Below are 15,741 nucleotides of genomic sequence, written 5' to 3' on the forward strand. Positions count from 1 at the left end.
ACGAAATAGATTGCGATAATTATGCTAGGAATCTACAAAAGTTGAATTGAAGGAGGAGACAAAATGGAATACGAATACACCAATTAGGCAATTATTGAACAAAATATCAACCCTTCAAATAAAGACGAAGGAGATTTTATGCCGATTGCAGATTTTAAGCTAAACGAGATTTCAACTTTATTACTTCAGCATATTTTATCTTCAATTCAACCATGAATAAATATATTCCTTTTCTCTTCGCTAGTTTTCTATTTATGTGATCAAGGATGAAGGATCCACTCAATGTGAGCCCAATCTTTCTTGTCCCTTGTTGACAACAATGACAAGGTAACCAGATCCAGGAGCCAACTGGTGAAGTAGTTATTCAAATGTCCAAACCACTTGGTCCACATTAGGCTCTATCATGTTGACATAAATACACAAATTTCTAGACTCTTTAATCAATGCACGTCCGGTAAATGTTTGATTAAGATTGTGGCATCCGTGCCTCAAGTCAATGGGCCCGCATCTTCGAAAGCATTGTCCCCGCGTACTTTCATTCTTAGTTTTCAATTTGGGTTGCCGAAGCCTTCTTGTTTTTGTTGTTTTAAGTTTTAATTGTAATAGTTTCTGATGTACTTATAAAAAAAAAATTAAAAAATAAATAAATAAATAAAGATTGCGTTCAAATTGCGTTTTCCTTTAAAATTCAGGAAGAAAAAAAAAAAAAAAAGGTTAATTCTTCTAATCTATGTCAAACGAATTTTACTTTAATTGTTCCTTTTATTAAGGAAAAGAAGTTTAATTCCAATTAGGATTCCAGGAAAAGTGTCTTTATTGAAATAAACTACCAAAAAAACACCTTCAATTTGTGTTTAATTAAATCACATGCATGCTCATATAAGATATATGAGCCACACTTCAAAATATTAGAAAGCAGATCGAGTTCCTTACAATTGCTGCTGCTGCTACTGCTACAGGAGATGCTCTGATTTTGTGAGCTTTGTTTTGTTCAAGTTAATTTCTCCATAACAATTAACAAGAAACCCAAGTAGCTACAAATAGAGCTAGAGATTACAACAATTCACTAATGATGAGACTAATCTTGAAAGATTCAACCTGTCCTGTGAAATGGTCATCATGAATGGCCATTTTCTTCAACTCCAACTTCACCATCAACGTTGAACTTAAACAACTTCTTTGCCTTGCAAAATTTCATCAAGAAGTACCATCCAATCCCACCAACAGTCATTATACCACTCACTAGATAAACTTTCTTGGTAGCAAGAACCATTATCACCACCAAAAACCCAGATGGTATCAAGCACATGATCACCAGCCCCGGCAGCCGCAGCGGAACCCGGTATGGCCGCTTCATCGTCGGCAGCTTCCTTCTCAACCAAACAAACGAAGCAAATTCTAACAACATGCCCAAACTATACAAGAAATTGGCTGAGGATATGATGTCTGTGAAATCCATGTATGAAACCGCTAGTGAAATCACAGTTGATATCAAAATTCCAACCCAAGGTGTGTTGAACCACTTAGACCTTAGACCAAAAAACTTAGGCAAAGATCCTATGTCAGCCATTCCAAGAACTTGGAAAGAACTACTGCTTAATTGGGCTTCAAACAGCCCAATTGCTGATAACACAGCACCAATCTCAAGAAAGACTTTCAACCATTTCCCAGCAATCAATTCTGCAGCTTGGGCCATAAACCCAGATTCCCATTCGTTTTGGTTAAGAGGAAGAGACCCAGTGACAGCCAAAAGTGGAATCAGGTACGCCACGCAAGTGAAAATCACTGCAACAAAAAGAGCCTTTGGAAAAGTTTTCTGGGGCTTCTCAACTTCTCCGGCCAGAGTACTGACATTGTCCCAGAAATTCAAGTTCCAGAAAAGGGTGTTGAAGAACAAGTTCCAATCTTTCTCAACACCTTTCTGTCCCAAACTCATCCATCTATGCGGTCGAATCTTGGGGAGTGCAATCAGGGACATCAATATAAACGGAGCAAGTGAAACAAAAGCAAGCACCACAGCAGCATATCCAACAATAGTCAAACCAGTATAATTAAGAAACGAAAGGCTTAAAGTCGATCCCAAGATTGCAAAATACCTGTTACAATATAAATTAAAGGATTAAATTCATTATTTTTTTCTTTTTCTTAAGATTTTAAATCCATTTTAATTATAAATTAAATAAGTGGTTATTTAAGCGTACCTGGGGAGGCCAGACTCCAAAGCAGGGATTAATCGCTTCATGTAGTCTATGCAAAGAACAGGGAAGGCAGCAATGTTGATGACACCACTCAGCAACTTCCACGTGCCCATTAAGGAGCCCCAGAAAGGACCAAACGCGCGCTCAGCCCAGATAACAAAGCCGCCGTTCCCGGGAAACGAGGTGGCGAGCTCCGCCGTGATAAGCGCCTCCGGGATACTCCATATGAAGGGGAAGACGAGGAAGCCAATAATGGCCAAGAGGGGTCCCGCTGCTTTCACCGCGGGCTCCTCTCCGTACGGGCCACCGGCTACTTCGAAGTAGATCAGAAAGATGAGAGGAACGAGAGATAGCTTCTTCGGCTCGGTGGCCGTTGTCGTTGTTGTAGTGGCGGTTGAGATGGGGAGTTCTTGTTCGTCAGGCATGTTTGACGGCGATTTTGAGGATGTTTGCATTGGTGGTTGTGTTGTGTTGTGTGTTCTTTGCGTACGTTTCTGTTAACGCGGCGGGTTTAGTAACGGAAGTTGAGGCTTTCTGGCTTTGGAGGAGCAAAGGATGGCTAGCTAGCTAGCTATATAGCTGGGAAAGGGAGGAGATTGAGCCAGCTGTTTCTTTGAGGCAATGAAGATTTGTGAGTATTTATACCATCTTCATAAAGGCAATAATTTTAAAGGGATTGTTCTTTGCGTAGGGGGTTCTTTTGTTTTTTTCTTATTTTTTTTTTAATGATTAATTATTTGTTTTCTGTATTTTAATCAAATCCTAATTCCCTATGGCATGTGCCACAGTGCCAGTCAAACTAGTCTGCTGCATGCCATTCGTAACCATGGGGAAAATATATACCCTCTTCTTTTCTCTTTCTTTTTTTTTTCTTTTCTTTTCTTTTTTACATGGCTTTGGGATTTTTTTTATTTTTATTTTTATTTTTTTTTTTTATAACTTTATAAAAAGGGTATCGAATTATACGCCATTTTGAGATAAGGGTACTGAACTAGCAAACGTCTCAAACTAGAGTATCTAAATTTTCAAACGTCTAACTTAAAGGTACTCCGTTAGGATTTTCTGTTAAATTCTGTAAAAAATTTCAAAATACCCATGTGTTTATTTTTTTAAAAAAAAATTATAAAAATTTTCAAAAATTCAAGCATGAATATTTTTGCAAATTTCGCTAAATTCTGACCAATACCTAGATTCTAGCATTTTTTTTCTTTTTTTTCCTAAAAAAATTATGGGTATTTTGGGTACTCTGTTAGGATTTAACAACAAATCCTAGCGGAGTACCCTTAAGTGAGACGTATGAAAACTTTGATACCTTAGTTTAAGACGTTTGCTAGTTCTGTGCCCTTATCTCAAAACGATGTATAATTCGATACTTTTGTAAATTTTTTTTTCATTTTTTTTTGGTGAAATGTGGGTTATGTTGTTTACTAATAACTCTTTTACAATTTGGGTGTTGATACGTTTTGGTATGTGACTAGAACTCTATTAGTTACTAGAAAAATTTAACATTTTTTAATTATATGATGATGACACGTTTTACAAGCTATGAGTATCAAAAGTTATTGATTTTACTTTAATAATCATTTTGATCCGTCTACTGTTATAGAAAACGCTATTATTAGAGTATTCTAATGTGGTTTTAGATTTTCTCACATGTATTTATAAATACAAAACAAAGTCACCCAATTCCTCATTATACAATTCAATAGCTCTGTACTAAAATATATATAAGCTTTTACATTTTATTATGTTAAATAGCGAACACCCATGTGGTTTAATTTCTTTATTTTTTTTTGTCTTTCGTGTTCATTTCGTATCACAGATTATACCTTAGTTTTGGCTAAAGACGAAATGATACTTCCGTCCAAAAACAAACAATAGTTCACGTCAGTGTCACTAAACATCCTTTAAAAGTCAACACCTATTACAAATGCCACATTAGTGCCATGTCATACTTTTTTAAAAAAAAAAAATAAAAGCTTTAAAAAATTGAAAAAACAAAAAACAAAAACATATTTAAAGGAGTTAAACTATAGGGGACAAAAAAACTATTTAACCCTTATTTTTAAGCACAAAACACATGCTTAATTAAAGCCTTATCTTAATGAAACTAAGTCTTTCTTGCTGTCTCTAGGAGCAGACAACTTTTTATTAAAAAAATTTGGTCTTTCTTGCTGTCTTTGCTTTTTTATTCCGTCTTTGGGGGATTAGCATTAGGAAAATAATTATTACATTCACATTGTACAACTCCAGCACTCACACTAGATAGACGATCACTTCCTTATATCTAGTGTGAGTGCTGGAGTTGTGGAGTGTGAGTGTAACAATCACTCCTCTTAGCATTATAGCATTTGAGAGAAACGATAGACGGGACGGTCAACGGTTGACCGTCTGTCTTTTAATATTAAAAAAATATATTATGTATTTTTTTTTCATTTATTCTTTATGCATTTTTTTTTATTTTTTTAAAATAAAATATATATTTTTAATATTAAAAGACGGACAAGAGACGTTTGAACGTCTCCCGTCTATCATTTCTCAGCATATGATATTCACGCGTAATATCAAATAACGTGAAAATGCTAATAACTATTTAAAGTAGTTTTTTATATTAATTATTTAAAAAATAACACTAAAATATATTACATCAATCAATATAAAATAAATATAATAAAGCACATGGAGGAGAGGGGAAGGGTGCCCCTCCATTTAATAGTAATTTATCATGACATCGGAACAAGAATTATGAGTTCCAATTCATACTTCACAAGTCCACCGTATAACTTTAGTTTTCCTTTTTTATTTTTTTTAATTAAAATAATCTATGTATTTGACTTTGTTCTCACTTATTGAAAATGAATTTGAACCCAATCAATCTTAAGCAAATGTGTTAGAATATTAATTTAAATTATTAATTCAACTTTTAAGATACCTAATAATGTAACACTTAAAAACTGTAGATTCCTTCCTCATCGTCTTTTTATTGGTTTTTAGAGACCAACATGAAGTTAAAGAAAAGGGCATCAAACAAGCTTTCTTTGGTGGGCATTTTTCAATCTTCACTCAAATACGATTCTCTTTTTAAGAGTAGATTTGGAGTGTTAAATTACCATTTAGGAATGGGTAAACTTAATCGTTTAATGAATATTTTAACATTCTTCTTATCTCCGAGTTCAAACTTCATTTTAATAGGTAAATAGTGAATTGATAGAGTTAAGATTTGAATTCAAAACCTTTAACTCTGATACCATATTAAATCACAATTTTTCTTAAAAGTTTAAGCTAATAAAAATTAATATATTTAATTATTTAATGAATACTTTTGACATGAATAACTAGATCGGAGGATAACCAATGCGGAATATAACAACATGAATTTTTTTTTTCAAAACCTGTCCCATATTTGGTTCAAATTATGATTGATTATTTTTTACACGATTTATAAATTTTACACAAATTCAATCTGATATTAACGAGATGAAGTTGAAGGATATGACCTGCTTAATTAAATAAATCAAACTAAAGTTGATATTTATAATTTATACGCATATCTTAACCCGACTAAAACCTAACACGCGAATATGAGTTATACACTTTTCTTTTGTATAGGTTGACTGCAGAGTTTTTTTAAGGCAAATAAGATCCGAGGAGCCAACTGGGAAAGTCCGAAAGTAGGAACGAATAGCATCCACAATTATATTCAATGTTTATATGTCAAACCTTTGGACATTAAAAGCCAGCAGAAAGGGAATTTAATAGAAAAGAATAAAGAAAAGGGGGAAAGAGAATGATTGAGTTACTTTAAAGAGAGAGGAAAATTGTTTGAAGAGTCACACTAAAAACAAGAAAATAAAATTGTATTATTGATTTTTGTAGTCGACCTAAAAAATAGACAAGGTGTGGCTGCTGGTTGGACACGTGTCGTTATCTTATTGGCACTGACGTGACACCTAACAAAATATGTCAAAAGTTTTAACGTAATTTAACTCCAATAAGTGATTTGTAAATTAAGCCAACCACATGGATCTTTGGATTAATTTTGATACCAGAGAGAATGATTTATAATTTAGGTCAACTATAAAGACCAATGGTTGCAATTTTCCAAAAAAAAAAATAAATAAATAAATTGTTTATTTATCATTCTAATTTGTCTTTACAGGAAGAGAAATGCTAGAGGTACTAAATCTTTTACTAAAATATTGGTACTAAAATGATGTGGAACTTATTCATTAGTACCAGCAGCATTTCTCTTTATTACTTCTAGCCTTTCTCTTACAGGAATACAAAAAAAGCACTTAAATAGACACGATAAAATCCTAATTCTACTTGAACTCAATGACTAAATTATGACCCTAATTTGACTAATTTTAAGCCAAACCCATTGCTAAATTATAAAATAATACTACTTTTAAAATTTAAATTAAACATTATCAATTTAAATAAAACTAAAACACCTAGTTATTTATTTCTCTTCCCGCATCAGTTGATTTACAGAAAATAAAGATTTTTCCTTAAGCTAAACTCCATGTCCAACAATTGCTTAATCAAAATGAGGTTGATAATGATAGGTTGATATTCATATAATATTCACGTAGTGTTATCCACGTTTCAAATTTACGAAGAAAAACATGTTACAATAGAAATTATCATAGTAATTAGTATCAAATGTAAGATTTATATTGAATTTAATGAACTGTCCGTATTGAATACAATATAAATAGTTTACGAGAAAGGGCCGGATAGGACTTGAGTTGCGAGGCCCACAATTGTCCAATTAAATGGGCCGGCCTCATCGAACCTCAAAAATCAGGTGTGGGCTTTGCAGCTCAGGCCTTCTCTAATGAGATGTCCCCTATGGCCTATTGCACTCTATCCCCAAATGTAGTGCCTTTGTCAAGTAGCATGTTCATGGGTGTGGCATACACTGAAGACCTTAGTAAATTATGTTTGTTGTTTTACTGGTTTTGTTGTCATATGAGCACGGGATTGAGATCTCCTGTTACTAGGTTGTCCGAATAACACAAAAATTCAGATAGACTATGAGACCCGTTCGCTAAAGCAGTCTAGGATGCACGACCCTACAACCCATCTCGTAAATTCCTTGAATTTCTATGTTGTTAAGATATTTATCCATAAGCATGAGTACAGAATTACCCATTGTGATTATCTAGGGTATGGGAGGTGGCCTTAATATTATTGTGAGTGTGGCCCATCTTGTCGCAGCAAGCACAACCCAAAAAAAAAAAAAAAAAAAAACCATTTTCATAATGCGTCTGCCGGGAGTCGAACCCGGGTCTATTGCTTGGAAGGCAATTATCCTAACCGTTGGACTACAAACGCTCTTCAGAAATGGCATAAATTACTTTAATTATAACACTGTTTTTACGACACCAGTTCAAAATAGATACTGTGCCTCTCTGTCTCTTGGCCCCTTGTGCGCAGCTATGGAGTCACTTTCTCTTGGGCAAGTAATCTCTGCAACCCATCAAGGTTCCCAAAGGAGAAGAAACCCAACAAACCCAGTTTGTAGAAGAAGGACTCACACCCAAATTGGGCGTTTTCGCTTCAGTATTCTCTCCAAAAAGTCTGATTTCCAAGGTACATGCCAACTTTGAAAAAAAAACCTTCAATTTTTCACTTTTTCAGCTATTTGGGAACCAAAAAAAAAATAATTTGCCTCTTCTTTTATTTCGTCTAGTTCTCAGGAATCAAATGGAAGGCTAAATTGGTAGTCGTAAAATAGAGATTTTTATATGGTCACCTGATATGTAGATAGTGCTAATTGATATGATAATATGGTTTTTCGGTATATTTGAAAAAATAAATCTTTAAATTACTTAAGGAAATTGGATAAGAAGTAAACAATTCCACTGATCATATTGGGCTATCTCTTTAGTATGTTACTGAATTAATCGACTATAAAAGTGTCCAATTCACTTTCAGGCTTTCAGCTAACCTGAGTGGACTATATATAAAGCTATTTAAACTTGGCTCAGTCAAAAACATCATTTATATAATACAAATAGTGCTAGTAAAATTTGTTTTGTCACTAATAACCAATCATAATTTGCAATCATGAGTACAAGCTATAGAGTACTGTGTTATGATATTGATTTCTCTTATTGGTTAAACCTTTCTGTAAATAGTTGACAATATGTCTTAGTGTACAGTGCATTTTACCGTTTGAGCCTGAGAAATTTGCATGATATAGCACCCATTATTTTGTGTTTTAGCTAATATTCAAAGTTCTGTGCCAAATCAACATAATTTACGAAACTAAAGTCATATATGCATGAATTGGATGTGCCTTTACTGCTTGTTTGTTGCAAATAATATTGGGAGTGAATGACTTCTGGAAGTAGTTGCAGTGCAATATGTGGTGTTTCTGATGCTTATTGGCTTATTGCTCTGCGATTGCTTGTAGCCTTGGATATTGATATTATAAGTGATCCCTTATTGAGAAAGCATGTAGTTCTTGGCTTTGTATCAGTTACCAAGGTCTTTCTTGAGGCTCTAAGGGAAGAATATTAGAATATCTATTCTCTGATCGTATGCATTTTTTTTTTCCTGTAATTCCAAAATAATCTCTGCAAAACGCTACTCTAATTTTATATCAAAGATGAAGAACCTACACAATTATGTGACATACAGTGATTAATAATTGCAAGAATTGTGAAACAAGTAATTGCAAGGATGTGTATGCCAAATAATGACAGAATTCATTTGCTTGACTTTAGGTTTCTACTTAATCTAATGTGTATCGCAGAGATAGTTTCAACAAAGACTATCGTTTTAAATATATGGGCATAGTCACTGCATTAATGCCCCCCTGGTTTTCATTCCATGTTTGATGCTGAGCATTTCAAAGTCTTCAACAATCCTGTCTTTTACTTTATGCTGACTCAAAATAATTTCCATGTTTTCAAGAGATTTGACTGTTTTTAGGCAGCTGTGCCATGAGGTTGGTTTTTACACAATTGTTGGATCAACCACATAGTTTTAGTAAGATGTGTTAAATCAGATCTTTGCTGTATCTTTTTAATCCAAAAATGCTTTCAGATCAAATGTGTCAAATTGAACATGAGCCAAGTTTTTTAGTCCATTGATAGGTCTAGATATTTATTGGCTGTTTTTGGTGGGTGGTGGGGAAGTGACGGAAACCTGATTTTCTTAAAACACTAAATCAGCATACATAGCAGTTCTGCAGTACATCATCATGAAAGCAATAGTAAAATAACTATGACACTAGGGTTATATACTTTATTTTTCTTCATTGTGGCATTAACTGAAAGTACTATGTAGTTATTTGATTTGAGAAATTAATAGACTTCTGCACAGATTTTCTGGACTATGCAAAACCTGCACGTCTCTTGCCAGCGAAAGAATTGAAAGTCTGGACAGATACCCCAGCAGAAAAGATTTATACATCTTTCAAGGAGGATGGATCTCAGTGTTTATTCAAGATCAATCTAGGTACTAGTGTCATCTATGGCTCAGGTCTGAGTGATTTGAATTCTGGGATTCTGGTATGCTTGATAGGTGAAAATGGTGATTCCATATTACAGAGGATACCAGCCAGTTTGATGACTGATCAGTCTACGAAAGCGGAGGATGTGGTTGACCTAGACATACTAAATTTCCAAAGAGGTTCTGTTGATGAATTCATCTTTGAGGGACCCAATCTGGGAAGGGTTGAAGCTCTTTGGATCAGTCTTGAATCAGGTTAGTCTCTGCTGGGCATGTTTCAATACGTGCAGGATCAGTTTGGTACACTTGCGTATCTTACTGTCTTTTGCATCCGACCTGATGAATGTAGTGCTTAAGTGCATTTCAAAAGCTACTGTTGTCTTCAATATGATGATGGGAATAACCTATCAGATTTCTGTTTGTAACCCTATCTCTGTACATGTTTATTAATTGATTTCTTGTCAGATCATTGACAATGTGAAATACATACTTAGGTTTGTTCTTTCAGCGACTTGTTTACCAAAGATTGGTTTCTTTAGAAACTTCAAAGTGACGTGGATTTACCTTTATATGATCCGTTTTTTACCAGAAGACTCTAACACCTGTTCATTTCTATCTCCAAGGTCAGGTCAGTGGAGATTAGGAAGTGTGAGCCTGACAGTTATTGGTGGGTGTCAACTTTCATCAGAAGAACAACATGGAGATGAGCTTAAGTGTAGTGGTTTCCAATACGATTTTCAAACCGAGGATCGTTTGCTTGGGGAGGGAGGTGGCGTATCCATGATGGAACTTAGACCTTGCTTTGCTACAAAATTATCCGGAGTCGACTCCTTCGCCTTCTTTGGCAAAAGCCTCTCCCAACCAAATTCACTCGATAGTCATGGGATATCAAATGAGGAAAGCATGAGGGAATATGCAGACTTGAAGATCTCTTTGCTACTTTATGATGCTGTGCTGATCTTTGTTGGAACATCAGTGGCATCCTTTTCAGGTGGGGAAAGTACTGCTTTTGCATTCTTAACTGGTGGTGTTGGAGGCTTCTTGTATCTGTTGCTATTACAGAGATCTGTTGATGGTTTACCCGCTCCAACAGCTCCAGCATCTATTTCCAGCAAGACACAAGGGTCTGATGGAATGTCTGTAGCATTCAATGGCCCGGTATCAAGTCTGGCATTGGTGATTGGGGTTGCCTTATTCCTAGTGAAGTATAGCTCTGGAGATTTTCCGTTGGCATTGACACCAAAAGAACTCCTGGTTGGTATGGTGGGATTTCTTGCATGTAAAGTGGCGGTGGTGTTGGCAGCATTAAAGCCCATGCCATTGGGTCTAAAGATAAACAAGTGATATTATAGCTCTGTTTCTCACAATGGGTGAGAGGATAATTTTTTAATGTATTTAGAATCAAATTTTAGTCACCCACATGTATGTATTCAGGAAAACTTTTATAGCTATAGTTCATCTCCTTGAGAGGAACTGATGACTTCTAACAGATACATAATCCATTCTTGTTTTCCCTGTCCTAGCACTTGTGTATCATTGTTTAGAACAGTATAAGAGGAACAAGAAGATTGTTCATTTATCGTTCCTAATCAACCTTTTTTGTAGCCTTAAACGTTTTCTGGAGATGCTTGACAGTTGACATGGCTATGCAGAAAACTGAGAAAGAAAGAAAGGTAGGTTTAAAGAAAACACGTCTCACGGGAAAAAAAAAAAAAAAAAAAAAATGAGTGTACCAGTGTGCGTCTGCCGGGAGTCGAACCCGGGTCTATTGCTTGGAAGGCAATTATCCTAACCGTTGGACTACAAACGCCCTTGCGATATAAGTTTTCTCCAAAGGTAAATTGAATAGAGAGTTCCTTGGCCAAGGGAATTGAAATATCCTACAGTATTAACACTGGTGCTGTATCTGAACTAGTGCGACAAAAGTTGCTGTATCGATGTATGACAAAATGTCACAGAGAGAGTATTTCTCACATGCTAAAGAACACATGATGTATTTCTCACATGCTAAACTATAATTAATGATATATATAAATCATTAATTATATATATAAACCAATTGCAACCATCCATTTTCAAATAATTTTACCGCTTCCTAATCTTGATTAATTTAAGTCAAATCATCAACTTCCTTAGTGTCTTTATTTGACATTGGAATCATTTTATCTTAGGGAAAGGCTTTACTTTTTGGAGGGAGTCCTAGTTCTTTCATATATACAAGTATAGGACCCTTCTCGATCTCTTATCTGCTACACCTTTGGAAAAGTGATAAGAATTGCCAGATGTGTTCAACGTTTTCCCCTGCTGCTACACCTTGCATCAGTGTGAGCAATGGCAAGTTCCCATCTCGAAAATCAACAGTTACAAGAGCTGAAGTGACCGTGGCTCCCCAGAACAGAAGCACATGCACTTTCCCTGCATTGTTAAAACATGGCGCCATTTCTCTTGCTGATTTACATGTACAGCAAATTGTAGAAAGGCAGTCTCAGAATAACAAGTCAGGGAGGGGGAGGGGGAGGGAAGATCCTCGTAAAAAGCCACAGTTCCAACCTATGTTTCTTGAAGAAGCATATGAAAGTTGCAGGAATATTTGTGCAGAATATGCCAAGACCTTCTATCTAGGTCCACCTTCATTTCCCTTCTTTCATCAGTTTGACAAGTTTATCCAATATATTTATCAAGTATTGAATTCTAACTTACTAGAATTTATATCATCAAATATTATCTCAAATGATTCAATGATCCTCTTATTGTTAAGTTATTGATTAGGTGATTAAATTTATCTCTTCTCATAGGCTTAAGCTTTTGGGATAATTGGCAATTTAACATAGTATCAGAGCCAAAGGTTCTCGAGTTCGAACATTGACTCCGTCATTTACCCCTCATTTCAATTAAATATTTTACGGTTGGGCCATAACTATTAAAAGGTAGTTTGAGCCCACAAGTAAGGGGGAGTGTTAAGTTATTGATTAAGTAATTAAATTTATATTTTCCTATTAGCTTAAATTCTTAAGATAAGTGGTAATTTAACACCCATCACTTATGAAAGTCAGATATACAGCAAACAAAATCCATTCATGTATTTGTGTGTGTGAGTGCCTCACGCAGATTCTTGTCAGTTTCAATTACTGAACATGTCATCCAAACTTCTTCACCATCGTTGCCTTCAAATCTAGACAGTGGTTTTTAGTTTTATTGAAGCTGTGTGAGTTTCTATATTAAGGTTTGGTAAGCTCTCTTAATGCAGGAACTTTGCTAATGACGGAGGAGCGGCAGAAAGCTATATGGGCAATATATGGTAAGACATTGATTTTCAACCAAATATAAGCAAATATAGCTCCTTAGTAATATCAAACATGTGCATAAGAAAGTCTTTCTTCTCAGTTTGGTGACTTGGTTCTCTACAGTTTGGTGCCGGAGAACAGATGAACTGGTCGATGGCCCTAATGCCGGTTATATGAGCCCTACGGTTCTTGATAGGTGGGAAGAGAGACTGCAAGACATTTTTTATGGACGCCCTTATGACATGCACGATGCTGCACTAGCCGATACTGTTTTCAAGTTCCCTTTAGACATCAAGGTGCTTAAGATGTCTGCCTTCTAATCCTTCTGCATTTGTTGAGATCGAATTCTTAGAGCTTGTTTGGGATTGTGTTGGAAAGTAAAAGCTTTTATATTCGAAAAGAGTTTTGGAGAAAAATCTTCATTTTCAAGCTTTTTCCAAAAGTGTGTTTTGGCATTTTTTAGAGCAAAAAAATCAAAAAAAAGTGCTTTTTGAGTTCTTTACCAAATAGACAAATTTTTGCTTTACACAGCTTTATAAGTACCAATTAAAAATACTTTTCAAGCTCTTTAACGCAATACCAAACATGCCCTTAGTGCACTGGCCATACTGCTTTCAAGTTCCTTTATAAAATATCATTTTCCTAGTGCATTGCTTGTAATAAAACAAACCTTTTATTAATAGTTTCTTCTGAAACTTCATGCCTCCCATTATGTTCATTAATATAATTTCTTAAAAAATTGCACAGCTTGTTTCACTTGATATATACAATCTTTCTTTTGTAAATCATAGCCATTTAGGGACATGATCGAAGGAATGAGAATGGATACAAGGAAATGCCGCTATGAGAACTTTGAAGAGCTTTACCTGTACTGCTACTATGTGGCTGGAACTGTTGGCCTAATGAGTGTTCCAGTGATGGGAATTGCACCAGATTCTCTGGTTTCTGCTCAAAGTGTATATAATGCAGCACTCTACTTGGGTATCGGAAACCAGCTGACCAACATTCTCAGAGATGTAGGAGAGGAGTAAGTTCTAACTACTTTACTTCGCTCCCCATTCAATCAATTAATCTCTTTTTCCAACCTTTTTCTACTTTCTTATTTCAGTGCTTCAAGAGGAAGAGTCTATCTTCCCCAAGATGAGCTTGCACAGTTTGGACTATGTGACAATGATGTCTTCTCAGGAAAAGTCACTGATAGATGGAGAGAGTTCATGAAAGAGCAGATTACAAGGGCAAGGTTCTATTTCAACCTGGCAGAGGTGGGAGCTTCTCAGCTCGACAAGGATAGTCGTTGGCCAGTATGTACCTCCTTTCTTTTAGACTCCATTGGGATTATAACTTCTGACTCTTCCTTGCATTAAAGTCTAAAGCACAATCCCACATCTAAAATTGGAATACCATTAGATTAAAAATTGAAATTCTAAAACATTCTTGAAACTGTAAGAATCCATTCATGTCATCAAGTAGATCATCTTAAATGCTAGAAGAAGAAGAAAATGTCAATATAAATATAATGAAAGTAACACAGAAACATCTATTTATGTTATGTGCTCGTGTGTGATGGGTGTGATATGGGTAGTGAAAGAAGATCTTTCTTCTAGGTAAGGAAATAGTAATGGCGTTTGTGTAGGTGTAATTCGAGAAATCTTAGGTCTTTATGGTAGAGTATAAATAAAGACAGAACAAACCTAATTTTATCTTCTAAGATTACTTATATATTGTCCCTTAAGACTCCTAACATGATGAAAGATAACGTAATAAAAGATTACAAAGATAAGATAACCCTAAACAGTAGACTTTTGCAAACGTTGAGCCTATGGTTGTCTTCTAATACACCCAAATTCAAGAAACCCGCTTCTAAGTCAAGTCATTGCTCGAGATGTTCCAAGCTTTGTTCAAATTAACATGGTTGGCTCTGATACCAATTGTTGGTATGGTTTGTGGCTATGATACCATTGAAAAGTAAACCAAGGTGTATGGATCAAGTGTTCTAGACATGGTTTTGCAGATGTTGATGGCTATGGTTTGTGGTGATTTTGCAGGTATGGTCATCCTTATTATTGTATCGTATGATCTTGGATTCAATTGAGAGCAACAATTACGATAACTTGACAAAGCGAGCTTATGTTGGAAGGACTAAGAAAATTCTCATGTTGCCTCTAGCATACACAAGATCTCTATCAACGCCTAGCTTGATCTCTAACTAATTATGTGTAACATCTTTGAAGTTGTATTGAATCATCATAATTTTGCCTTACATCCATTGTGTGAAGGCCTGTATATTTATTGAGCAATTCTAAAAGTTCTTCAATGTATTGCTCTCATGTCCCTATGTGGCCATTAAAATCACAATTTAATCAAAATTTAATAGCATTATTCAGAGTTTGTACACAAATGATAAGATGTACAATGAATAAACAATAAAACAACCATAGATGATCTGTTATGATTGATTTTATCTCTAAATCTATCTTCTTCTTGTCTTTCGAATGTTGTTGCTTTCTATCTTGAAGTCGTTCTGTTTTATCACTTGTTGCTTGTTATCTTGATGAGGATTAATATTATTCTTAACACGCCCCCTCAAATTCAAAGGAGTAAAACAACTTTGAGCTTATTGCTAAATTGTATAAGCTCTCCTTTTCTATAATACAATAATCACAAGAATTTTGCAGGCTAAAAAGGGTGTTTTAAAATAAAATCACAATTTAAAAACGTACAATTGTAAAGGCCGAACCACAATTTTACTAAAAAGGGTATTACGCATATTTTAAAATTGTGTTTTGAAATCA

General features: G+C 35.0%; 3 protein-coding genes and 2 non-coding genes across 5 annotated transcripts; 2 read left to right on the top strand and 3 right to left on the bottom strand.

Moving 5' to 3' along the window:
* Positions 1-847: 847 nt before the first annotated feature.
* On the bottom strand, positions 848-2,809 carry LOC133877020 (probable polyamine transporter At3g13620). The gene is made up of 2 exons (XM_062315252.1): positions 2,202-2,809; positions 848-2,096 (listed from the first exon to the last, which is right to left on the bottom strand). Exons 1-2 carry the CDS (start codon positions 2,651-2,653, stop codon positions 1,118-1,120), a joined length of 1,431 nt encoding a protein of 476 aa, XP_062171236.1. The 5' UTR covers positions 2,654-2,809; the 3' UTR covers positions 848-1,117.
* A 4,657-nt stretch (positions 2,810-7,466) lies between these two features.
* On the bottom strand, positions 7,467-7,538 carry TRNAG-UCC (transfer RNA glycine (anticodon UCC)). The gene has a single exon. It is a non-coding gene; the product is annotated as a tRNA-Gly (tRNA).
* A 66-nt stretch (positions 7,539-7,604) lies between these two features.
* Positions 7,605-11,187, top strand: LOC133877092 (uncharacterized). Its single transcript, XM_062315328.1, has 3 exons — positions 7,605-7,796; positions 9,537-9,920; positions 10,294-11,187. The coding sequence occupies exons 1-3, from the start codon at positions 7,643-7,645 to the stop codon at positions 11,007-11,009; spliced, it is 1,254 nt and encodes a 417-aa protein (XP_062171312.1). The 5' UTR covers positions 7,605-7,642; the 3' UTR covers positions 11,010-11,187.
* Positions 11,188-11,403: 216 nt separating this feature from the next.
* On the bottom strand, positions 11,404-11,475 carry TRNAG-UCC (transfer RNA glycine (anticodon UCC)). Its single transcript has one exon. It is a non-coding gene; the product is annotated as a tRNA-Gly (tRNA).
* A 427-nt stretch (positions 11,476-11,902) lies between these two features.
* Positions 11,903-15,404, top strand: LOC133878315 (phytoene synthase 2, chloroplastic-like). The gene is made up of 6 exons (XM_062316846.1): positions 11,903-12,287; positions 12,913-12,963; positions 13,073-13,245; positions 13,741-13,976; positions 14,058-14,250; positions 14,995-15,404. The coding sequence occupies exons 1-6, from the start codon at positions 11,948-11,950 to the stop codon at positions 15,157-15,159; spliced, it is 1,158 nt and encodes a 385-aa protein (XP_062172830.1). The 5' UTR covers positions 11,903-11,947; the 3' UTR covers positions 15,160-15,404.
* The last annotated feature ends 337 nt before the right edge of the window (positions 15,405-15,741 follow it).

This window comes from Alnus glutinosa, chromosome 9, assembly GCF_958979055.1.
Source record: "Alnus glutinosa chromosome 9, dhAlnGlut1.1, whole genome shotgun sequence".
NCBI classification, from domain to species: domain Eukaryota; kingdom Viridiplantae; phylum Streptophyta; class Magnoliopsida; order Fagales; family Betulaceae; genus Alnus; species Alnus glutinosa.